Source organism: Equus przewalskii, chromosome 30, assembly GCF_037783145.1.
Source record: "Equus przewalskii isolate Varuska chromosome 30, EquPr2, whole genome shotgun sequence".
NCBI lineage: Eukaryota > Metazoa > Chordata > Mammalia > Perissodactyla > Equidae > Equus > Equus przewalskii.
In genome coordinates, this window is record NC_091860.1 from 8,745,706 (window position 1) to 8,772,048 (window position 26,343).

General features: G+C 40.0%; 1 protein-coding gene and 1 long non-coding RNA gene across 2 annotated transcripts in view; one reads left to right on the forward strand and one right to left on the reverse strand.

Moving 5' to 3' along the window:
* Window positions 1-1,053: 1,053 nt before the first annotated feature.
* On the forward strand, window positions 1,054-6,071 carry LOC103540587 (uncharacterized). Its single transcript, XR_011534962.1, has 5 exons — window positions 1,054-1,250; window positions 2,427-2,475; window positions 3,129-3,271; window positions 5,112-5,635; window positions 5,885-6,071. It is a non-coding gene; the product is annotated as an uncharacterized lncRNA (long non-coding RNA).
* Window positions 6,072-19,442: 13,371 nt separating this feature from the next.
* The window catches only part of YME1L1 (YME1 like 1 ATPase), a 45,886-nt gene continuing 38,985 nt past the window's right edge, over window positions 19,443-26,343 (reverse strand). Inside the window, exons 14-19 of the mRNA XM_070600859.1 lie at window positions 25,164-25,319; window positions 24,429-24,580; window positions 23,643-23,769; window positions 23,269-23,342; window positions 22,543-22,629; window positions 19,443-20,567 (exon numbers count right to left, since the gene is read on the reverse strand). Of these exons, the coding sequence (XP_070456960.1) occupies window positions 20,424-20,567; window positions 22,543-22,629; window positions 23,269-23,342; window positions 23,643-23,769; window positions 24,429-24,580; window positions 25,164-25,319 (740 nt within the window). The 3' untranslated portion in view covers window positions 19,443-20,423. The remainder of the gene's footprint in view (window positions 20,568-22,542; window positions 22,630-23,268; window positions 23,343-23,642; window positions 23,770-24,428; window positions 24,581-25,163; window positions 25,320-26,343) is intronic.

A 26,343-nucleotide genomic window follows, 5' to 3' on the forward strand; every position in this document is an offset into this window, starting at 1 on the left:
TTACTGTACTTGTGTGGTAACCTCCTGTAACTGACTCCCCCCACCCCCAACATCCTCCTTTGTCTTTAGCTGAAGATGATATTTAAGGTGGTGGCTTCAGCCATTTTGGTGAGTTGCTCAGTTTGCCTGAGCCTCTCCCATGTATACATGTTATAAAGCTTTGTTTAATTTTCTCCTATTATTCTGTCTCATGTGAATTTAACTCATTCTCCAGCCAGAAGAACCCAGAGTGGGTAGAGGAAATGTCTTCTTCCCTGACAAGCCCCATCAGTTCCCTCCTCTGAAACTTTCCTAGCAATTTCCCATATTAAAAGCTGAGCTGGTGTCTTCGGAGTGAAAGATCAGGTTAGTAGCTGAGTGGTAACAGATCTGTAAAGGGAAAAAAGAACATGGACCAGAATGAGGATCAACCAACAGAAAAGAACAAATTGAAGCACATTTCCCCACAACCCAAAAACCAGTCTCCCAACCCTGGGAATAGACCAGTCCAATGAAATGGTTTTGCTTCATTTATGTGATGAAAAATGTTAACCTCTTTTCACAGATTTAAGTCACACACTACAGGTCCTGTTTGATTTACAAACAGCATCATTTTCCAGCAATAATCACACAAGCCTGCAGTCCCTCTTAACTGTCCATCTTCTATCATTGAAGTCATTTTGTGGATCTTTCCAAGATCTTCGTCTCGGATGTGGTACCCAGGCCGTGAGTTGACTCCATCGCTACTCTCACGACCGAAGCCCGCGCTGTCCCTCCTCCAGGTGGAGGAGGCCGGGGGGGACTCGCCCTTTTTACTCCAAAAGCCAAAAATCTTTTTTATCACGGACCCTACGGGCTTCAGAGCCATCTCGCCGCCCCCTCCGCTTTTCGCTGCATCCTGAGCCCAACACCAGTACTGTAGATAAGCTGGCCGGGTCCCGCCACAACATCCCAGCCACCAAACTCTGCGGTTGAGAATCTCTCAGCGCAGACCAACCGTAGCCCAGCAACTGTCGCTAAACACAAGCGCGCATGTGCACCTTCGAAGATGCCGTTACTGCGCGTGCGCACAGAGACCCAGGGGCCCAGGGTGCCCAGAGCGCACGTGCGAGGCCTAGGTGGTTCAATCTCGGCGATGGTTTGTGGGCAGCGCGGTTCGCTTACAGTCTTCGGTGGGCGTCGGCTGAGTGTTTCCAGACGTCTGCAAAAGTTAGATGTTCCCAGTGGAAAAGCAATCTTTGCATATAACTGGGACTAGAGTAGCTTGGAAGGTCAGGATGCCAAAGGACTCGTCCTGCAGAAAACTCCCATAAACTCTACTTACCCCTCAGTTTATTCCCCTTCCACATCCCTCTGGGCCCCGGCCGGTCTCCATGGGATTCAGCAGATGCAACAGCAGAAAGCTGTTTTCATGGTTTCAGAGATTGTGGCCATGTGTGTCAAGTGCAGACTGAGGGGGAGAAACCAGTGCACATTCTCCGGATGAAATGAAACGCGTTTCTGCATGCCTCTGAACCCTCCCCTTTGACTTACCCTTACCTTTACATCTTCTTTACTTTTATTTTTTGCTATTTTCCCCCAATTAAATCTGTAATCAATCCAAGATTTATTTTGGAGAATGGTGTGATATTTAAGAGCTTTTTAACAAAATGGCGATTGTCCCAAACAGTCCATCTTTTCTCACCTCGTTTAAAATACCTCTTTATCTTACATTAAATCCTCAGGTGTGTTTTTTCTCTTTTGGGTTTTCCATTCTGTTCCATTGAATGGTCTACTTTTTCTTGCATCCCTAATCTATCATTTTAACTTCTTTTTATGTCCCTCATTAGCTCTTGATAGTTTTTTTCCTTATGTAAACCCTACACACTTCTTATAGTTTGTACTGATTATTGTTTTGATATCTGTGTATTCATTTGACAACCAGAGTGAAGGATTTTTTTAAGCTATAATTTTTTAACAGGAGAAAAAGTTGACATTTTCTGGCAGATACTTAGGGAAGGCACAAACTGGATGGTAAAAATTTCACCAGAAAGATGTAATACTAAAGAACAGTGTGATGCAGGTGAAAAAAATCAAAATGCGCACAGATGGGCTGTTTGTATTGAAGGGTAAGATAATTACTGAAAATTTTAAAATATATAATATAGCTATTTTTTCCTCAAATCTTATTAGCCAAATTTTTCAGTAATTAGCTACCTAACAGGGACATCTAACCTTTTTGTTTCCTCTGAATATTTTCTCTGTTCCTTTGCTTTATCTACCCAAATCTATTCCCCACTCTTACTTGTGTAATCTTATCATCTCCATTATTATGAAGCCTCTGCACTCTACACTTGTCCCATATTCCTTAAGATCTCTCAGACATAAAATCTAAATAATCATTTCCCCTTGCTTCCATCTTCCTCTATTTGCAACTCATGTGTTTCCATCTTTATTCCATTTCTTAGGAAGGCAAAATATGTTGACTCCACACTCCATAGAAACTGGTATAAACAGGTGAGTGTATATGGAAACTCCTTTTAATATAATACTTGATCCAGTAATTCCACCTGGACTATACCTCGTATTGTGGGTGAAGCAGACAGGAGCAGCAGGTACAAAACACAGCTAATACAAAATCAGCTAACCCAAAACTCACCAGGTTCCTATCACATTTGTTAGCGATTTCAAGAATTAACTGAAATAAAAAGTAACAGAAATCACTGTTGCACAAGATGCACAGCAAAATTAGAAAGTTTGGCAGCCATATTTTACAGCAAAACAAATCCATAGACATTAAGTACTTATTCTTCAGAGGCCATTAACACCACTTTGTTCTTAGTAGATTGAATGGTTTGATAAATTATTTGGAAATAGCACCTCAGAAGCCGAGTGTCTGGACTTTCAGCAGAAATTGCTGCTGGAATGCATCTGCAGAGCTCTGGCAAACACTGGGGGCCCTGTGAGGAGGTGGCTGGTTCCAGGATGGGCGTCTTCATCGGGGGAAGAGCAATGAAGAACACCACCACCACCACCATTCTTCAGGCCTCTCCAGCTGGGCTGGGCCAGATAGTTTGGGTGTGAATGGTCTCAACTATGATCACCAAGCATTTACCTCCTACAGTCGCCCAGCTAGAAAATTATCTTTCATCTCCTATTTGTCTCCTCAGTATTCCCCAGGGTGACTTATAAGAATGATAAAGGATGTAGTGACATTTGGAGAGAAGACTCTGACATTCCCTGATGCAACCGGGAATGAGGGTCAAAGCCATTACCAGGCTGTGGGGAGGCAGGAACCGCACCAGGACTCCAGGTACGTTGTAGCGCTTTGGTTGACGCTAGTGTTTTTGTGTGGACCAGAGGTACTCAAGGAGGACACATTAGGCCAGCTCTGAGCTTCTGTGCTCCTTGGTCAGGTGCTGTCTGGATCCCAAAAGAGTTTCCTACAAGCAATTGAACCCTAAGATTTCCCATTCCCAGACTTCCGTGGAACCTAATTTCAGATCCAAAGCACAAGCCTTCTAGAAAGTTGTTGCTTAGAACGTCCATGCCTATCTAAGGCCCCAGTAATGCCCTGGTCAGCTCTTCTGCTCCCTCATGTAATGGTTATGCTAATGAAGTTAATAATGTATGAGAGTAATATTTGTTGTATGATGAAAAACAACTAAGATATGGATGCCTCAGCAAATCCCTTAGCTAAGGTTCTCCAGTCCCAGTTCAAGGCTGTCGTAAATGTTCTCTCCTTTTAAGAGTTACCACGAAACTCGTCAAACACTTTTCCACAGCTGGTTCATTTCTGTTTGGGATGTGTCTTCCCATGCATTCCACTGTGTCTGCTGAGGAAAGTTAAGACTCCGTTGTAATCAAACCATGAGGAGACTATGAGGGCCCAAGTGTGTTGAGGCTGATCTGCCAGTGTCTACCGGAGACCCCTGACCTGGGAAAACCGCAGCAAGGGGGCCATAAAGTTAAAATAGAAAATGTACTGAAAACCTTATTGTGGCATCTGGGAGTCAGCGAGGAAAAACAGACATGACATTCCATGTTCAGGGAGGGAGGCAGGTTTTATATTTATGCCACATTAAGGTGAGCACAGAGGGCCTGTCGAATCAGGTAGAGGAGGATGGCAAGTCAGGGAAAGATGCACAGGAAGAAGTGATACCAAAGCCGAAACTGAAGGAATGAATAGGAGTTAGCCAGTGAGAGGGGAGGAGATGGAAAGAAGCACATTCCAGAAAGAAGGGATAATGTATCAGTGAGGGTCCAATCAGGAGAGAAAGCACTCAGCAATTTGAACAGCGAGAGTTTAATATCAAGAATTACTAACTCTAACAGTAGATCAACTATAGAGGTGAAAAGAGAAATCACGAGAATACCCTCCAGTGGGACAATAGCCAAGGAAGGAGCAACTTAAATGGGTGGCCCCCAAGGCTGGGATTAGAGCTCAGTGAAGAAGGTGTGGGTGCAGTTCACTGAGTTGCCTCCAACAGGCCAGAGCTGGTTCCCAGTCACGGAGCAAGCAGGAAATGCCCTGCGGGAGTGCAGGGAGCCCACTTAGCAGCAGAGCAGCCCAAGGCCTGGGCTGGCGTATCCATGTCCAGAAGGAGGCAGCACACACCTTCGGGATACAGCAGAGTCAAGGCTGAGGGCTGGGCGGACAGAGGGAGGAGGTGCCAGGAGCTGCCTCCCAGGGACATGGTGTCCATGTTAGTAGGGCCACTGGCTGGGATTGGCCTGCATGCTCTGGGAGAGCACAGCTAGAGCAGAGCACTTTGGGTGTTGGTGCAGAAGGAACAAGCAGCAGCAAAAAGCAGCACACCAGAACCTGGGCCAGGGCCACTCCTCAGTCTCCAGGAAGGCACGAGCAACCCACTGGGACACACATGAGTTGAGGTGGGCAGTCTGAGGAAGTCAGACATACAGGAGTCAAACTTCTCTGCCATCCATTGGGCTCAACCACACCTCCTTCAACAAGGTTTGAACCCCGCTCCCGAGTTTGCCCTTTTGTGGGTACTCCCCTTCAGCCCTAGGGCACCCTTCAGAGTTCTCTTTCCATCTTAACAATTGTTCTCCTATCATAGCTTAATAATCCCTTATATTAAACTTCCACTGTTTAAATTACCATGTGCTACCTGTCTTCTGATTGGACCCAGGCAGATACAGAAGCCGCAGAGGTGCACTGTTCAGATCTGTCATCAAGAGAACCTAACGTGGAAGCACAGCTGAACTGTAGCCACCAGCTGCTCCATTTTTTGTCCACCACAAGGCTCCCACTGAGGCCTTGTGTCTGCCGTGCTGTGTCGAGCCAATGACTGAGCACAGAAGGGATACCAAGGCCAAGTCATTTCTGTCAGCATAGGACTCCTCTACAGGCAACCTCTGGATGGAGGCTCACCATCACAACCCCAAGGGCCTACGCTGTGATTTTCCTGCTGGGGCTTGCTCTGAGAGCCACGCTACAACTTTTCCCCACCACTGATGCCACTAACCCCATGGGGTCTACCAGACCCTGTGACCAAAGCAGGAGGGCTGCTTGAAGCACAGCCTGGACCGACTGCAGAACTTGTCTGCACTTCAGTCTTGCATACTTTACTGTCACCAAGGTGTAAGGACCAAAGGAGTATTCCTAAGTGTGGGACAGCGTTTCTCAACCTTGTTCTGTTGACATATTGGTCAGGTAATTCTTTGTTGGGGGTCGGGAGCTGTCCTGTGTATGGTAGGACATTTAGCAGCATTCCTCATGTCTGCCACTAGATGTTAGTAGTAGCATCCTCAGTTGTGACAATAAAAATGTCTCCAGGCATTGCAAAATGTCCCCTGGGGAGCAAAATTGCTCTTCCATCCCCACGTGTTGAGAATCGCTGATGTTAATATGCTGCCTCCAGAACCCAGTGGCCAACAAATCTGTTTCCTTCTTTGTGAAAAGGTATCAGGAGGCAATTTGTCTTTCACTTCTGAGGGAATATCCTGACATGCCCTTGACCCTGGATCCCTAAGAACATCACGGAAGTGGCAATTCATGTCTTACCAAGGCCTCCAGGACTACAGCCACTTACTGCTCATCCTGTCAAATCAGCATGATATCATCAATAAAACAGACCAGTGTGATGCTCTGGGGATGTTCAGGTGTCCGAATCTTTTCAGAATATAATGTGACACAGTGAAAGAGTTAAAATAACCCTGGGCCAAAGGTAAATGAATGATTCGTTCATACCATGTAAATGTGAACTGCTTCTGATCCTCTTTTGTAATTGGAATAGAAAAAAATGCATTTGCCAAATCAATGGTCACATGCCATGAACCTAAGGCCTTGTTAATCTGTTCTGGATAAACAGATTAACATTAATATCTGGACCTATGCTAGGTCCAGAATACCAGCTATGATTGGGGCTACTATTTGGTTGAATTTACGGTAGTCTATCAGACATTCTGCAAGATCCATCTAGTTTCTGAACAGCCAGTCTAGTGACTCAAGCAGAAATATGCTAGAGCTCACCACCCTTGCGTCCTTTAGATCTTGAGTGGTAGCACTAGCCCCCATCTCTCCTGGGATGCAATAATATTTCTGGTTTACTCTTTCAACTGAGGGGTCAGTGAGTTTCAGAGGTTTCCACTCAGACTTTTATACCATGATAGCTTTTACCGCACAGGCCAAGTACCTAATGTGCGGGTTACTCCTACTACCATGTGTGTTAATTCCAAGCATTTACTCCGAGACTCAAGAAATGACCACTCGGAAGCGCGCAGAACCTGGGAGCCACACTTTAATTTTATTACCTGATCCCCATAAACCCCTACTTTTACAGTCTAGCTATGATGATATTTGGGACCCCAGGTATTAATGTCAGCTCAGACCCTATGTCCAAGAAGTCCTTGAAATATCTATGGATTCCTCTTACCCCAATGTAGCCATCCAAGTAAATAAGATTAAGTCCCTTTGGAGAAAGACTGTGGGAACTAATTTAGGATATCTCTGCTGTGGTATTGCAGGGTCCTTCCTCCCGGGGACCCATCCACCTCCTCAGTCAGTTGGGTCTAGATCTGAAAATTGTCACAGGATCATGAGTTTTTAGTGGGGCAATTGCCCTCATCCTCCTGCTCCTCCATTCTTGCCTTTGTCTGGTTGTAGATATTAAGCAGCACCCTTGTTACTCACCTGTTGATTTTTCCTCCAGGGGCACCATGCTCTTTTAACCATCTCCATGACTCACTGTTGGTTAAGTCCCCTTGGCTGCACCTCCAATCTTGCGTGCATTACTCTTGGTCTTGATGTGTTCTCTGGGGCCTCCCATGGAATATAATCCTCTGTTGGCTTTCTGGCCTCACATAAAATATCCATTGCAGCACACACACATCCCTTGGCCTCTTTATTCCTTCATCTATCACCTCTCTTGGTGTGGTATAATAAAAAATCTTGGGTCTTCGTCCCCAGTTCCTGGCACAGAGCTCCTAAAACCCTTAGAATTTCCTGAGAGACAGGAATGTCTAATTGTTTTCATGAGGAGCCCTTTGACCATACCTGAGTTTATGCCAAGGAACTGACGCCTTGTAGGGGGAGGCCCTAGATAGCTTCAGGAAGGGGGCTAGTAACCAGAGGAGCCAACCAGGTGATTGGAAGGTTGGAACTTTTGGCCCTACCTCCCTTGCCCCCCACAACCTCCAGGGAGGGGAGAGAGACTGGAGATGGGGTTCAGCCACATGGCCAATGATTTATTCAATCATGCTCATGTGATGAAACCCCATACAAAAACTCTGAGATGAGGCTCAAAGAGCTTCCTGGTCAGTGAGCACATCAATGTGCTGAGTGGGTGGCATGCTTGGAGAGGGCATGGAAACCTTGCCCCAACCTCCCCAGACCTTGCTGCCCTACATATCTCTGCATCTGGTTATTCTTTGTATCCTTTATAACAAACCAGTAATTTTTTTTGTTGTTGCTCCTTCTTCTCCCCAAAGCCCCCCAGTACATAGTTGTATGCTGTAGTTGTGAATACCTCTGGTTGTGCTATGTGGGATGCCTCAGCATGGCCTGACGAGTGGTGCCATGTCTGCACCCAGGATCTGAACCAGCAAATCCCTGGGCCGCCGAAGCGGAGCACATGAACTTAACCACTTGGCCACAGGCCACCCCACAAACCAGTACTCTTAAGTATAGCACTTTCCTGAGTCATTCTAGCAACTTATTGAACCTAAAGGAGGGTCACAGGAACCCCCAAATTTGTAGCCAAGTTGGGCAGAAGTATGAATAGCCTGGGGACCTGGGAGTTGTGGTTGGTGTCCAAAGTCGGGGGACCGAGCCCCTTAACCTGTGGGCTCTCTGCTAAGTTTGGGTAGTTAGTGGATCAAACTGAGTTGTAAGACAATTGATGTTGCAACTATATGCAATAGAGGCATTTCCACTGCACTCAACATCGGCCATTGCTTTCTCCTGAGTTCGAAATAGAAGCTCACAGAAAGTTTCCTCTATCGCCTGGAGCTCTTGCTTGAGTGTTAAATCCTGTGTCCCCCAGAAATACTCCCACATCAATGAATTCTTGCTCTTCCAGGCCTACACTCTATCCCACTTGATCAAGCCTCTTAAAATCCAATCCCAGGCATACTCACCCCGGCTAGGGGCTGTACATACTACCTAGTTCTCACAGCTCCTTTGGTGTATCTTCTTTTTTTTTTTTTCTTTTTTTGCGGAAGATTAGCCCTAAGCTAACATCTGCTGCCAATCCTCCTCTTTTTGCTGAGGAAGGCTGGCCCTGAGCTAACATCCGTGCCTCCCCTTCTTCCTCTACTTTATATGTGGGACACCTACCACAGCATGGCTTGTCAAGCAGTGCCATGTCCGCACCTGGGATCCAAACCGGCAAACCCCAGGCCATCAAAGCAGAACGTGCACACTTACCGCTGCACCACCAGGCCGGCCCTATGGTGTATAATCTCTTCTTCCCTTATGAAGCCCAGCACATCCCGGGCAGGTTATGTTGGGACTTATCCCAAACTATTAGCCTGGCAGCCAAGAGAACAGGTGGGTGCAGCTGCTGAGTGGATACCTGTTGCCTTGTCAGGGAGAAGCCTCAGCAAGGTCTTCCAGAGTGGGGGAAGGAGTAGTACTTACTAAGGAAGGCTGGGCCTAGAGAACCAAATCCATGAGGATTTAGTGGGATCTGCAGAACCAACATCCCCACGGGCATACATCTTGATGTCTCCATCCCATTTGAGATCCCAGATTTTCTCAGTGGCCCTGAACTTGGCATAGTGTACTTGCCTTGTCTAAGCATTTAAACATCCCAGGAGCTCTGCAACTGTATCAGATCTTCGGCTTGCTCTTTAGTTTCTGCTCTGCCACTGAAGATTAGGGCCTCCACGTGAATTTCCAAAGAGACCCTGTAGCTCTCACAATTAACATTTACTACTTGTTAATCTCCCTGAGTTTCTCATTATCTCAATGCAAGATGAAGATACAACCTTGCAATATCCAGATATCTTTTTAAAATAGCTTTATTGAGATATAATTCACATACACTTCACCCATTTAAAGTGTACAATTCAATGGTTCTAGAATATTCAGAGAATTGTGCAACTGTCACCACAATCAATTTTAAGATATTTTCACCATCTCCAAAGAAACCCCATACCCATTAGTAGTCACACCCCATTTCCTTCCAACCCCTCAGCCCTAGGCAACCACTAATCTATTTACTGTCTTGACAGATGTGCCTACTCTGGACATTCATATAAATGGAATCATACATTATGTTGTCTTCTGTGACTGCCTCCTCTCCCTTGGCATTATGTTTTCAAGTTTCATCCATTAGTTTCCTAGGGCTGCTGCAGCAAATGACCGCACCTACACAAACTTGGTGGCTTAAACAACAGAAATTTTATTCTCACAGTTCTGGAGGCCAGAATTCTGAAATCATGGTGTCTGCAAGGCTGTACTTCCTCCAAAGGCTCAGGAGAGAATCCGTTCTTGCCTCTTCCAGCTTCTGGTGGCCTCTGGCATGCCCTGGCTTGTGGCAGCATCACTCCAACCCTGCCTGTCTTCATTTGGCTTTCCTTTCCCTGTGTCTCTCGTAAGAACACACATCATTGGATTTAGAGCCCAGCCAGATAATCCAGAATGATCTCGAGATCCTTATGGACACCAGCAAAGACTCTTTTTCCAAATAAGGTCACATTCGCAGGTCCCAGGGGTGAGGACATGGACACATCTTTTGGAGGGACACCTTTCAAACCACTATATCCATGTTGCAGCATTTATCAGTACTTCATTCCTTTTGATGGCCAAATAATATTCTACTTAATGGATATGCCACGTTTGGTTTGTCCATTTCTCAGTTGATGGGCATTTACACTGTTTCCTTTTTTTTGCTGTGAACAGTGCTGCTGGGAACCTTTGTGTGGATGTATGTTTTCAGTTCTCTTGAGTATATACTTAGAAGCGGATCTACCATCTTTAGAACATGTTCTCTCCATATCTTTCAAAGTCCATTCACCAGGAATTTTTCCAGTGTCACCACCACTTTGAGGATTCCGCCAAGGAATCCTCATGCCCCATCTGCCACTCACAGTAGTGCTGGTTTTGGCTGTGAGTAAAGCAGTCTCAAAACCTGTTTTCTCAGACCACTGCTGGCACCACTTGTGTTAGTTGAGTCCTCGGATAAGTAGATGCTTAGGTGGGACTAGATGTGCAAGATTTAGTGGGGAAATGCCTATGAAGGAAAAAGGGGAGTGTGGCAAGTGGAACATCAGTCCCCCAGATATTCATATCCTAATCCCTGGGGGCTGTGAATGGCAAGCGTGGGTATTAAGGTTGCAGAGGGAATTAGGGTTGCTAGTCAGGCGTTGCTAAAATGAACAGATTACCCTGGATTATCCAGGTGGGTCCAACGTAATCACAAGGGTCCTTTAAATGGGGAAGAGGGAGGGAGAAGTGTCAGAGTGAGGTGAGAAAGCCTCTACAGGCCATTGCTGACTTTGGAAATGAAAGGGGGCCACGACCCAGGGAATGCAGGTGGCTTCTAGAAGTTGGAAGAGGCAAGAAAATGGATTGTCTTCTAGAACTTCAGAGAGGAACTTTCTTGCTGACACTTTGACCTTAGCCCAGTAAGAATCATTTCAGACCTCTGACCTCCCGAATCCAAGTGGGTTCCTAAGAAGTCTTCAGGTAGGAAGGAGGTGAGCAAAAACCTAGCATCCCCTCAGAACCTTGCCTGTGGGGGACCCAGTGTTAGGAGAATGAGGCATACCTCTATCTACTCTGACTCCTAAGGTCTCCTTTGTTTCATATTTATTTTCTTATTTATATTTTCTAACTTTTCAACAATACATACTGCTTTTGCATAAACAGATAGTGATTTGTTTTTAGTTAAAATAATAAAATAGCTTTAAATGTGTTAAAGAAAATTAATACAAGTAAAATATTATCTATTAAAGTATACAATATATAATTCATACATGTAAAAATACAATTATTAAATACTATGTTGCCTACAGAAGAATAACCATATCAATGGAAAACCATATAGAGGCTGAGAACTTTTAACATAGAAACTACACAAATCAAGGAGGATGATCTGGATTATTAAATAAATGGTTTGGGTAGAATCAACTAGTACTAATGAGAAGAACTACACATCTCACAACACATGCACCAAAATAAACTCCAGATTATTAAAAGTAGTGTAGTCTTTTTAATGAAACCATCAAACCATTAAATATTTTAGAAGAAAACAGAGATGAGTGGTATTATTGATGAGTGGTAAAAGATTTTTCAAACAAAAAACAACAGAAAGTTATGAAAGAAAATGTCAATACATTTGGCCGCAAAAATTTGTGACCAAATAAACTTAGTATAAATGCAAATATAAAAAAAGCACTAATATGCATAAATAATAAAAATTCTTATTTGTTTACAATAAAGTAACGAAGATTTTTTTAAATGATCAAAGGACACAATCAGTTCACAAATTAACCATGAGTACTAAAAGCTTTCTGCTCTTACCTGATGGGGACGGTAGGTTCAACTTCATCATCCTGCCTCAAGACAACACTTGCTCTTCAGTTCTGTCATCATTTACTTCACTGGGATCCTGATATTCTTACTACCTTACAGGTCATCACATTTACCCATTATGTGGATGACTTCATGCTGACAGCATCAGGTGCATAGGAAATGGAAGGGAGTTTGAAAGTCCCGGTAAAAATTTCTTTTCCCACTGTTATTATTTATGTCAACCCTCTTAAAAAACAGGCCAGCTTTATCTATTTAGATTTAAAGAAACATTTCCCCAAAGTTAAGCACAAATTCAAAAGATCATCTTATCACATGTAATTTATAAGATCTAATATTAAAAATATAGTCAGTTCTAACAGTGACCAAAGCATTGGTAGATAAAATGAAATTTGTGATGTGGGGTAGTGAGAAGCACAGTCACATAGTAACATCTCATTTTTAGAAAGTGTATTTTTATATAACCTAATAGACACATTCTTTTTACCTTTAATGTATTCCTCTAGCAACTCTTCCTTTCTTCAAATTTTTATGAGAGGATCTGAAGAGATTTTATGACACTAAGAAGCAGCATTGAATTTAAGAACCTTAAAATCTAACGGAAGAAAAAGCATACAGAAAAGCATAAGCTTATGTGAACAAGGGGCACAGGCAAGCACATGCCTGCCTGCCAACTCCTCAAATGGCGGGGGGGGGGGGAACACATTTAGTTACATAATATAGTTAATCAACAGCATATGAAATCAGGTGTAAACAAATTGAAAAAGTCAGTTTCTTTGTGCTATAACAGTATACATTATTTTCCATTAAAACTAAAAATTTTTTAAACTTTTGGCACAGCAGAGCTAATAGTGACAACATGCCACTCTGCCTGGTGGGTTCCACACTCCCTGTGCCCATGAATATTTTGCACCAGGCTTTGCATTGCTTGATTCACAAATTTCATATAATCATTCAGTCATTTCATTTTTTTGCCTATGGTTGATGATGACTTCTTTTTAGATAACCACGATTATTTCAAAATAATATAAAAAACAGTCTCTCTTTTGTTCTTCCTGGAAATCTTTTAGCAACCAACTTCTCCAATTGCCTCTATATCTTGTCTCTTCTTCCTCCATTTTCTCCTACCTCTGCCTCTTTCATTACCTAGTTCATAATTTCTAGGACAGTTACACATACATAACTAACATCTCCAATTTAAGAACTGGTTGGTAACATGCCCCAAGACTGTGAAGAGAGGCAAAATTTGAGGGGAGAGCCTAAAATCATTTCTGCAGAGCAGAAAGGAGAAAACATGAGAGATAAGCACATTTAAGTCAAACATATCCACTTAGACATAGATCTTCACTAGTAGAGTGCATGTGCTATGTACTTTTCCCACTGTAACCACTCCTATTTAACCAGGACCTACTCAGTAAATGCCCATCTACTCAAATACAAAAACATCCTGATTTGATAGGCTCACAGGACAATATAAAAACAGAAACAAGGAATCTGGAAAACAGGAAAGATGAAACTTTTCACTTCTTCATAACATGAAATATTCCATTTCATTATTAGCTACAAAAGACTGCTTCTGATTGCTAATGGTACATCAATTCAACTTTAACACTCCAATATAGGTGTCCAGTAAACAAAACCCAGATTTTTCCTAAGGAAAAGCAAGAACACAGTACCCCACTTTAATTACATGATCCTATCAATTAATGAAACCTGTAGCTTTTAATACTGTGAACTTGGTGAGTAAAGAACCTGACATGGACATGATTAATGACTAGAAGTCTTTAAATATGAGTTCAATTTAACTGCTTCTCCATCTGCCCCACTCTACGTCTATCAACATCTATTTCTAGTCTCAAGTCTGAAATCTCCCAGCATTACAAAATAGATACATGCAACATTCATGAAACTCTGTCCCCGAGGTTGAATTTTAAGGGGTTTTCATTAGTAATAAAGTTACATAAGACATATAATTAAGAACCTGAAAGGCAGCAAGTGATCAAAGATGAAGTACATCTTGTCTGAAATAATCCAGAACACGTTAAAGAAGTTCACATGTCACAGGTCCTAATCCTTTTATCCACTTCACAGATGCTTCCATATGACAAATACTGTTAGCCAAGCACATAATCCTACCTTGCATTTTTTATCTTCTAAAAAAGATATCAGATTTTCCTCCACAAGACATTCCAGTCGTTTAAAGAATATCTCCTTTACTGTTATACTCACTGAGATGTTTTCAGAGACAAAAAAGTCACTTACTACTCATATTCTCTATAGCATTAATCCTCTATGGAGAGTCTGATCCATCTATTCCAGTGCTCTGCTGCCTGCTGGTGAGGAATTAGGACAGTTAACCTACTGAATACCTACTATTCTTTCATTCACTGAAAATGTATGAGCTGACTACCTATAAAGCACTCCCTTTACTCCTAGGGACAGAAAAGTAGTCAAGATTGTTTCCTAGAACTCACTGTCGGGTGGTAGAAGGCAAACATAAAAATAACAGAGAACAGCTTATTACAGAAGTACAAATCAAATGCTCCGGCAAAGCAAAGAAAGCAGCTGGACACTTAGCCTGTCTAGAAAAGCAGTGGAGACAAAGACTAAGAAGTCACCAGCAGACAGATGACAGAAGAATCCAGAGAAAAGCTAAAAGGACCAAGGGCTTAATCTTAGAGTTTACCAACATGAAAGGGCGAGCAAAGAATAAAGGATCCCACAAGACAATTCCCGAATTTTAACATAATCATAGAAAAGTTATCAATAGAATAAAGGGAAAAGAGCTGTAACCAACTAAACGCAGTCATCAGAAAGGGTTTCTAATGCCTCCATTATTAATTTAGCAACAGCACAAGTAGGTAATTCCACTAAATCCTTGGATTAGCTCTTCTGGTATTAATTTTGACAACAATTATAGGAAAACAACATCACTAAATTTCAGAGGGATTTTAAGGGGAAAGAATACTAAGCCATAATATAATACAATCAAACATCATATAAAGAATACCAAGACAACAGACATTTTGTTTAAAAAGTTAATATAAAGGTCATATATATTCACACACATATCCCATACATGATTGTGGTAGAAATTACAAAAATATTTCAGATTTTGAAAAATCACATGTATAGAATTATATCACCAAAAAATGTTCAAACAAAAACCTGCAAATAAATATATGTAACCACTATTTTTGACTCATGGGATATTATCAGAAGCCAACATCATCTCCCACTACCTTTTTAAATATTCAGGTATTTTTTCTTGAACCCAGGTAGAAAAACCTTACTCTCAAGTAGTCAGTCCATAGAGTTCCTTTAACTCACAAAGCACTGAACAGCCAGCCCCCTCTAACTATAAAAACGCCAAGTCACAGTCACCCAGCTAGGCCAGGCTCCAAGCTGACCACTTGCAGCAGGGGTCGAAAGCAGGCATGGTCCCTTTCTTCTTCCCTGCATAATTTCATCCCTCCTCCCTCAGCAGGCTAATTATAGTTTGATCCTGCCAGGGTCAAAACTGTAGGGGGTGGTTGAGTATTTATCTGGCTCATACTACTGTAAGATGGTTTTGAGCAGTTGGAATCTGGCAATTATCTTATAGGTGACTGTACTCACAGCTGTTGTCACAAGCAACTCCCTTGACCTGAATGAATGCAATCCATTTCACTGGCTTTTTTTTGCTTGAGGAAAATTAGCCCTGAGCTAAAATCTGTGCCAATCTTCCTCCACTTTATAGGTGGGTCTCCGCCACAGTATGGCTGACGAGTGGTACAGGTCCACGCCTGGAATCCAAACCCACAAAGCTGAGTATGCCAAACTTAACCACTATGCCATGGGGCTGGCCCCACGTTGGCCTTTCTTTCTTCACTTTTTTTTTTTTTTTTAAGATTTTATTTTTTCCTTTTTCTCTCCAATGCCCCCCGGTACATAGTTGTGTATTCTTCGTTGTGGGTTCTTCTAGTTGTGGCATGTGGGACGCTGCCTCAGCATGGTCTGATGAGCAGTGCCATGTCCGCGCCCAGGATTCGAACCAACGAAACACTGGGCCGCCTGCAGCGGAGCGCGCTAACTTAACCACTCGGCCACGGGGCCAGCCCCCTTTCTTCTTCACTTTTAAGGAATCCAGAGATCCATTTTGGATTATTCTCTTCTGAGGTCTCTTCATACCTCCAAGTGGCCCTTTTGCCACTGTATCTAAAATGGATCTCCCAGAATGGCTCACTCTCTTTCATGCTTGATGGACACCTTCATAAGCATTCAAGCAGTTTTTGTCAAAACAAATGCTGAGAGTGAAGAGCAGGCTCAACAGTATTAATCAATATTAGCAATTAGTATCAATATTAGCAATTCTTCTCCCTTCATCAGCCAAAGGTTCCAGGTTCCTCTCAGGTTCCAGGTTTCCTGGATATGAGTCAAATATCTGCTTCCAGAACTGTAGGAGATTCATATCAAGCTTTCCAAACTCGGTTTTATGAGAAATAAGCACCCTCTTACCTCCCTTTTTTGGCAGCTTTGTAATTTTTTTTTTCCTAAAATACACTCTCAAATTCACATAAATTCCTAATAAATTAGTTACCTATTAAAATACTATATGATGTAAGACTGAAAACAACATAGCATTTCTAGAATAAAAAGAATGTCTAAAAATAAAATGTATCAATTACCAAAAGCAATCAATTTAATAGATATAGCTTACATGTGAACTCTGGCAGACTAGTGGCTTTGAAAAGTTTACAAGTCCTCTCTAAGTCCACTCTTATTAAACTGCTTTGGTTGGAGTGTGATTCAAAATAAGTCAGAGAGGTTTACTTTCAGCATGATGATGTGAGGAAGTTGACAAATCCTCTCCACTTTAAAAAGAGCAACTATTAAGTTGGATAAAATTCTTTAAAAACTCTGGAAATCAAGTGAAGAGCTACAATAAACTAAGAAGTGTTTATCCCTGAAAACCATTGAAGTCCAGGTAAGAACAGGTACGAGTGTGTGGTGGTGTGCTCTCACATCCCATGCCAGAGGCTGCTGCCACTGCCAGAAGGGACTCGCTTGACTTGATGCGGAAGGTAAAGCGGGGTCTCAGTGGTAACCAAAGTTCTCCAGCCTGAGGCTGCAGTCCTGTTTGGGAGTAGCTGGGTTTGCTAAGTGCTCCACATGCGCAAGATTTACCAGAGGCACGCAGAGCAGAAACGCAAGCTGGTTCAAGCTGCACATCATGGGCGCCAAAGTCTGAAGATGTGCACTAGGGAGAAGCAGAGCAGCCCACTAGAAAGCAAAAAGCAGGACAGACTTGCAAAGGACGTGAACACTGAACGTACTCGCCAGCCCACACACAGACCCATCAGCGGAACGGAGGGCCTGGCTGACGGGGATTGAACACAACCTCTGTTCAATCTTCGGATAATGCTAAGCTATGCAGACACAGTAGTAACCCTACAGAAGCAAGATTTAACATTTTAAAAAATAAGCAGAGACATCAGTGGCTGCATACTGTAGTAGACACAGACTTCACAAATTTACTGAAGGTAAGTTACTAAACAAAACAGGAACAACCCTCTGGGGAGACAATCAGAATCCCTAATTGCTACATTATCTGAAATTCAACAAGACAGCAAAGAAACAAGTGTGACCCTAAGGAAGAAAAGCATTAAATAGAAACTGAGTGTCTCCAAATGTTGGATTTAGCAAAGACCTAAAAGCAGCTATTATGAAAATATTCAAAGAACTAATGGAAGTCATGTTTAAAGAACTAATGAAAACAATGCAATGCATGAAGAATCTCAATAGAGAGAGACAATATATGAAAGAACACACAGAAACCTGGAGCTGAAGAGCAGAAAATTTGAAATGAAAAATTTGGTTGATTTGAGATGGCAAAAGAATCAGTAAATTTGAAGCATCAACAGAAATTATTCAATCTGAAGAGGAGAGGGAGAAAAAACAATGAAGAAAATGAACAAAGCCTCAGACATCAGATCAACATCAAATCTATTAACCCAAGCACAACAAGAATCCCAGAAGAGGAAGAGAGAAAGGACAGATAAAGATATTTGAAAAGATAATTGCCAAAGCTTCTCAAATTTGACAAAAATCATTAATCCACAGATCCAAGAAGTTCAATCAATCCCAAGCAGGAAAATCACGTGGAGATCCACACATAAACACATTACTGTCAAACTGTTTAAAAGACAAGGCGAAGAAAAAAATCTTGAAAGCAGCAAAGAAAAAAAAACCTATCACAAAAGGAGACCAAAATTATGAATAGCTGACTTCTCATGAAAAATAATGGCAGTCAGGGGTCTGTGGGATACCATATTCAAAGTGATTAAAGAAGAAACTGTCAACCATGCACTCTATATCCAGCAAAACATTCTTAAAAACAAGGCAAATTAAAGACATTCCCAGATAAAGACTGAGGACATGATTATATAAAGCAGTAGTAACGTCCCTGTATTGTTAATTTGTAACATATGATGACAAGAGCACAAAGAAGAGAAGAAACGGAGATACACAGGAATAAAGTTCCTAAATTTTACCAGAATTAAATTTGTATTATTTTGAAGTTCTGTGAAAAGTTATGATGCGTACTTTCATCCCTAGAGTGACCACTCATGTAATGCAAAAAAGGAGGAACAGAGGGATCACTTTAGATATGAGAAAAACAGAAAACAGAGCAAAATAGCAGATCTAAAAACAACTATATGTATATTAAATATGAATGAACTAAACACCCCGCTCAAATAACAGAGATTATCAGACTGGATAAAAAAAGGAAGATCCATTTAATAAAAAGACTTGTATTCAGAATACATGATCTCTTATAACACATAAGACAATGACCCAAAAAAGGGGGGATGGGGTAAAAGATTTGAATATACATTTCTCCAAAGATATACAAATGGCCAATAACTGCACAAGAAAGGATGTTCAATATCACCAGTCCTAGAGAAAAGTAAATTAAATTCACACTGAGACACCACTTCACTACCCATTAAAATAGCCTTATCAAAAAGACAGACTATAAGAAGTACTGTACAAGTGGAGAAACTAGAATGATACTTTGGTGGTTGGAACATAAAACTGTATAGTTATTTTGAAAACAGTTCATCAGGTTCTTAAAAAGTTAGACAAAACTTATCACATGACTCAGCAATTTCAATTCTAGAAGTAACCAAGAGAAATGAAAACATGCAGCCAACAAAGACCTGTATACACACACATACGCATACATATACACAGAAAGAGGGAGAGGGATGGAGGGAGCAGAAGAGAAAGGAAGGGCCACAATTTAAAAGAATGCGGCAAATGAAAATAATTCGTGGATCTGGATCAAAGGTATAGGGGAGTGCCTTGTATTATTCTGGTAACGCTTCTCTAAGTTTCAAAGTACATAAGAAATTTAAACTACCAGAAAAGGGGGCAAGAATATTGCATAGCAAGCTCCCTCTAGCAACTTCTTCAATGAAGACCGTATCAGGCATAAAAGTTATTAGAAAACTGTAGGTAATTTTAATAAAATCACTTCAAGAATAAATTTGGTTGTAAAGCCAATACAATGTGCTCTAAAATAATTATTTTACTGAGTTAAATAAATTCATCTGTAAATCCTGCAACAACACATTCATATTCACAAAATCTGAACGAAAAGCACACACAACTTTCCATTTCTAACACAGGGTAATTTAAAAGTTCACTATGAAGTGGACTGACTTTTTGGTTTTATTTTGCTTTCAATACCAAGCATAATTATATAATTCAGAATTTGAAGTGTGTCACTCATTTATTTAACATAATACTACTACTATAAAATAAATGTCATTAGTCAGAGTGATAGTGATGTTTAAAAGAAATACTGTGAAAATACAAGCTGCATTTTTAAAAGGTTATAATCATTTAAATTCTGATTGTATCTGTACGTTTACAATTTTCTACTCTTAGATTTTTAAAAACCATTTTATATATGTTCGATGTGGAGCATGAGTAACTGCATTTTAATGAAGTTTCCACTGATGTATGTAGAAATACGGTTTACCAACAGCCAAATAGCATGACTTTGTTATCAAAGATGAATGGTACGATCTGGAAATAAGGACAATCCTTCAACAATTTTACTTTGCTAACTAAAAATACTTCCCAGGAGCTAAAGGCACAATTTTTATTCACATCCAGTACAATAACCAAGCACAAAGTCATTACTTATTTTCAACTTAATAACTGATTGACATTTCTCAAACAAGTTGTTCTCAATCCTCATAGCTCTTTATTTTCTTTATTTGCTCTTTGCAGTACGTGTCCATCATGAGAATAACCAAAATCAGATAAGTGTGACAAAAGACTGACAAAGTATTTCACACCCTTGAGTGACGTCAAGTCAAGAATGGAGGGAAAGCATTGCAAAAGGAGATTCCTGCAATGCTACTTATCTTCTTGCAATAAACCCAGCAATGCCTCCATTTCAAGAGAGCTATCATCTCACTTCCAATTTCTTCCCCTCAAGAACAATCTGAATCTCCTTGGCATCCAAAGTCTCATAGGTCAACAAAGCTTCTGCTAGATTCTTATGCTCTTTTGCATGAGTCTTCAAGATATGTTTCGCTCGTTCATATGAGTCCTGAAATAGTAGATATGTAAGAGGCAGAAAATTTAGGAGAAGAAAAAACCATAAATGAGAAAAGAACTTTTACATATCCTAAAAAATGTGAAATCTACTGATTCCTATTTACAAAAGATAAAAACATTTAAAAGCTTGGTTCCCAAAGAAAATATTTTCATACTTTCAGATGCTCTGTTTTTTTTTTTTTGAGGAAGACTAGCCCTGAGCTAACATCCGCCACCAATCCTCCTCTTTTTGTTGAGGAAGACTGGCCCTGAGCTAATATCCATCTTCCTCTACTTTATATGTGCCCATCTTCCTCTACTTTATATGTGGGACACCTGCCACAGTGTGGCTTGAAGAATGGTGTGTAGGTCTGCACTCAGGATCCGAACCAGCGAACCCCAGGCCACTGAAGCGGAACGTGTGAACTTAACCACTGTGCCACCAGGCAGGCCCCCCAAATGCTCTATTTTTAACCTCACAATCTGTCAGCTAGATAACTGAAGACTATTTAGACAAAAAGGTACTCACAAAAATAGAAATATACACTGCTTTTTAAATAAGGTCTGTGATCACAGAAATCTATTTTTCTATTCAACATACATGTTAAAAAGGAAAGAAAGTTGGCTACTTTTGCCTCTTGGGATTTTACCTATTTACTGAATCTAAAATGGCCAGAAAGGATATATTTTTACACTCTTTTACTTCCCAACACTCACTTGTCAATTTGTGACAAGTATAACACAGTACTATTAGATGATCCTTCATTTTCATACATTTGATTTTTTTTTTTTAATTCTTCAATTGTCTTTCCAAAGGTGAGTTTGGATTATCAGCTCACGAATAATGGCACTGATAACAGTTCACTTTCGGCACTGTCACAACATTTGCCTGTACAATGTCTATGCCAACATTTTAATATTTAATCACATTTTTGCCCTTATAAAACTGAGTGGAAAATGTAAAAATTAATTGATCAACACCAAGAATCATAGGTCATATAAACACAACATAATCATTAGACATTCTAAACATAATCTTTATGTTCTAGTGAAATAAATTAAAGAAAATATATAAAACATTAGAAATATATTACGGAAATCTGTAGCTAAAAATCAAGGATAAATTAGTAATAAATTTTAAAACTCTCCTGGAATGAAGCCCTAACTTTCTAACACGTAAGACTACTTGGTTGTTATGCTACTAGTAATCATTTCCCCTTAATAACAATGTAAGTTTGCCATCTAGTGGAAAGAGTACCTACTGTCTTTCCAAAATCTATCTTGTTTCAGAAGGAAAGAATTCAAGTTTTGCTCTTCTGTTTTCTGAGTTTTCAGAAATTTTGCATGAGGCAGAAATCTACCAACTTTATATTAGCTGCTCCCTCAGCCAAAACATCACAAAAGCATGTTGATTTCATTACATCAGTACTTCTTGAACCAACCCGCGTTTTTCAATTTCTACTTTCACCACCTTAATCCAAGTGTCCATTATACCACAACTAGATTACCACAGTACTAACTGACCTCACTGATTTTACTCTTACACGTTCCTTTACCCTCATCTCTCCTGGACACTGAAGTCAAAAAGACCTGTGTTTGGCTTATTCTGCATTCTCAGCACTTGGACACCGCTAGGCACAAAGCAATACTATTTTTTGAATAAATATGTCAGAGTGGGAAAGCAATAGAGAGTCAATAATCAATATCCCCCATTCTAATACTTACTACGGTTCTACAGCTAAAGTAGAATGGAATATTTATAATCACAGATATAAACTGTTCTTAGACTACAGCCAGAATAAAATAAAGATCCAGTCTATGACCAGAGGTTCCCTAACAACATATTTAAATCATGGCTGCAGTGGTGCGCCTGTTATCTTTATTACATATAGCGACATTTGGACCTTTCAGTTATTTTCTAAGTACCTAACAGTTTAAGAATATTATGACTAACGAGATAAATAAGCATAGAAAAATATGTTCATTACCCTTAGAAGGATTCTGATTTCTTGTTCAATAGCAGATTGAGTTTCTGGACTCAGTTTCCCTGTATCACTGTAGGTCATAACTCCAAGCTAAAACCAATGGGAAGAAAGAAATTGAACAGAAAAACCCCAACTAATAAATGTAACAGAGGAAGTACTATCCCATACACAAGGAAATAAATATTATGGGAGGCAAAGAAGCAATCATGTAAAAATGCCTTTGAGGGCAAAGAAATCTCATCATTCTTCTCAAAGTATAGTACTGAAATTAAAAGTGTGAGCAAGAGAGAAAATTTTACATCCTCAAGTATGGTTATGAGTACCTTCCTAAAAATGTCGGCAGCTTTCCAAATTCAGAAATCTACAATTCAGAGTGTTAGAACTGCTTCACGGAGCCACAGTCACAGCGTAGGAAGGTGAAATAAGGGCAAAGGAAGCATGCTCAACAAGCAAGCCTTTTACGTCACAGGAACAGAAAAGGCTCAAGAATTTATCTTATCATTTGGTTAATTCACAGAGTAATAACTGTTACTGTTCAAGCAGCTAGAATGGAAAGAGAATACTACATTTATTTCAGAAGATTACATTCAGTTTAGAATAAGCTGTGTCAAATCTATTTGGAATGAGAGAGGGATAATAATGTTATTAATTTATAAAGAGACCCCTCTCTCACAGACACTTGGCACATCATCATGTGATATATAAAGAAGGATTAAAATTAGCTATTACCTTTTCACTCATTCCAAATCTGGTAACCATTCGCTTTGCTATTTTGGTTGCATTATCAAAATCACTGGAAGCACCTAAGATTTTCAAATACACGCAGAATGTAATGTACAGCACAGGGAATAGAGTCAACAATATTGCAATAACTGTAGAACAACAGATGATAACTAGTATTATCAGGGTGATCATTTTGTAATGTAAATAAACGTCCAATCACTATGTCATATACCTGAAACTAACACAGTACTGTATGCCAACTACACTTCAATCATAAAAATAATAATAAATAAAATAAAAATATACATAGAACTCAATTTTTAAAAATATCTTTAAACCAGTCAATGCAATTTGAATGAAAGCCATGCTTTACAGCCAACCTGTTGTAATATGATCAGTTCCAAATATAAGCTCCTCGGCCACTCTTCCTCCCATACTAACATCCATTTGTGCAAGCAGCTGAGCTCTAGTCTCATTCCATCTGTCATTCTCAGGCAGCAGGGACACCTAGACAATTGAAAAACAGAGAAAAACCTCATACACAGGTTTGAAACATGTATATTAATAACCAGAATGATCACTGTTCTCTCACAACCTTACTTAACACCATGACGCTGAAAGCTCAAGGACATTTAGTAGAGACGGTCATCAGTGACTGATGACAAAGCCAGCAACTGATAAAATAAGAAAAATTTTTTATACAGAAAAAGTGCATTTTATAAACAAGAGGTAGATAACATTATGATAGGACTGCTTTATCTTTAGTTGCACAAAAATGTTTAAAATGTTTATAATTAGAAAGATACGAGAATGAAACTTCTATCATTGAGAAAAATCTTAGAACTACTGAACCAGTCACTGTAAAACATAATTTCTTTTTAGCAGGAAAAGAACAATTACATATTTAAGAAATAGACTGCTGTCATTCCTGAATTAAATTTCATAATATAAATATACAATATCTGAAATATTAAGAAAATATTCTTTATTAGCAGACAAATTTCCCAAGTATCTCTGATTTCAAGATGGTTCAGGAAGTTAAAGAAAGTATTAATATACTTAGGAAGTAGTCGAATTTTCTTTTTCTAATGTTTCAATGGCCATTTCCTACTTAAGCTTCTGGGGAGTGCTGTCTAAGAGAAAAGAAAAAACTACAAGACGCTTACATGTCCAAGTGTTGGCCCTCGTGGCATGATTGTAGCCTTGTTGATAGGCATCGCGTCTTTAGTGTAATATGCAATAATAGCGTGACCAGACTCGTGATACGCTGTGATGGTTTTGTTTTTGTTATCAATTTCCACACTTCTACGTTCAGGCCCTAAGGACAAAAGTTTAATTAAGTAAAATTCCCCAACAGGAAGGTATATTTAAATGAATGAAACATATTTGCCTTAAAGTCATTCTTAGAATAACACATATCATGATTTAATATTTTAAACAGAGTAAAAGTTTAAAAAGTTAGAATTCACCCTATAACACATAAACCACGATGATTTGTCAACTGAAAACCAAAACTGTAAGAACTATCATCTGAATTCTTATAAAGAGGGAAAGCTTAATTCTATTTCTAGAAAATAAACTTCCAATCTAACAAGAACGTCATAACTAACCTGTTTTTTGAAGTCAATTCAAGATTTCAAATCAAAATTAAATACAGAGACTAAGTAAAATTAACTATTCTTTTATCAGCAATATCAGACAAAAGGAAACATGTGGGCTGCCTTGCCTCCACATGATGTAATCATATGAGCTACAATATATTTGTTCTGGAAGAGGCCAAACTGTGTTGCTCGTTTCGAGTACATATTTTCATGTTCCTATACCTTTCTTTTTCATAACCTTTCTCTTAAAAAGAAGTACTCTCTAACATAATGAATAGTATAAGATAGAAAAAAACCTACCCATGAGAATTTTATCTTTGGAAAACTCTAGCTCCTTCATGGTAACCATTTCTTTTCCATCAACGGCTGCTTTTAACGCAGCTTGGTTCACAAGATTCTCCAACTCTGCCCCGGAAAAGCCAACAGTGCCTCGAGCTATGATTTCAGGATCAACAGCTGTGTAGACAGAACACGATACTGAAATTCTAAAACCAGCTCTTCACAAAGAAATCACATTCCTCACCCCCAAAAAAAGAAAAAAGAAAACTGAGGTCCTAAACTATAATTTAAAATATTTATCTTAATGAAACTATAAATTAAACTTACATTAGTAAATTCTAAGGGAAAAACGCCAAAACTGCCATTAGAATTGCCAGTGGGACAAATCACAAAAGTCCTTAAACCTAGGCAACTATGAAAAACAAAGAAATGCAGCATTGCCAGACAAGATTTATAAACTTTCAATTATGACCTCTATCGTTATGAGCCTAAGCACGAATTTAAAAAGCAGACTCTCAGATAACAACAGATACTTTGTTTTCTCAATCTCACCTTGAAATACTTTGGACACAAAAGCTCCCCTTACTATAAGAATTATATTTGGTTTTATAAACTGATTCAGCCATCTTTGAAAATATGGCAGCTTAAACAGCTGCTTTTATTACTCATGTGGGTCCATAATATTTCCATGTGTTTTGTTTTACAGTTTGCTTTCTCCTCTTTTGGCCCCAAAGTGACTATATCATGAAGTACAGTGCTCATGATATACAGATGCTTTTTCTATTATTTTCTATTTTACGTTCATCTCAAAAAACATTTATACATATATTCATCTTCAAATAGCATCTATCTGAATACTCTAAAGAAAACTTTGTTTAGAATCACAACTCAAAATGACAGAATCTCCTGGATACATAGTAATTAAGGAATAGACTTTTTTTAAAAGTATAAATGAAGATTAAAAAAGACACATAAAGGAACTGGTCTCGGGGCCAGCCCAGTGTCACAGCAGTTAAGTTCGCATGTTCTGCTTCAGCAGCCAGGGGTTCGCCAGTTTGGATGCCAGGTGGGGACCTACGCACCCCTTGTCAAGCCATGCTGTGGCAGGTGTCCCACATATAAAGTAGAGGAAGATGGGACAGATGTTAGCTCAGGGCCAGTCTTCCTCAGCAAAAAGAGGAGGATTGGTGGCGGATGTTAG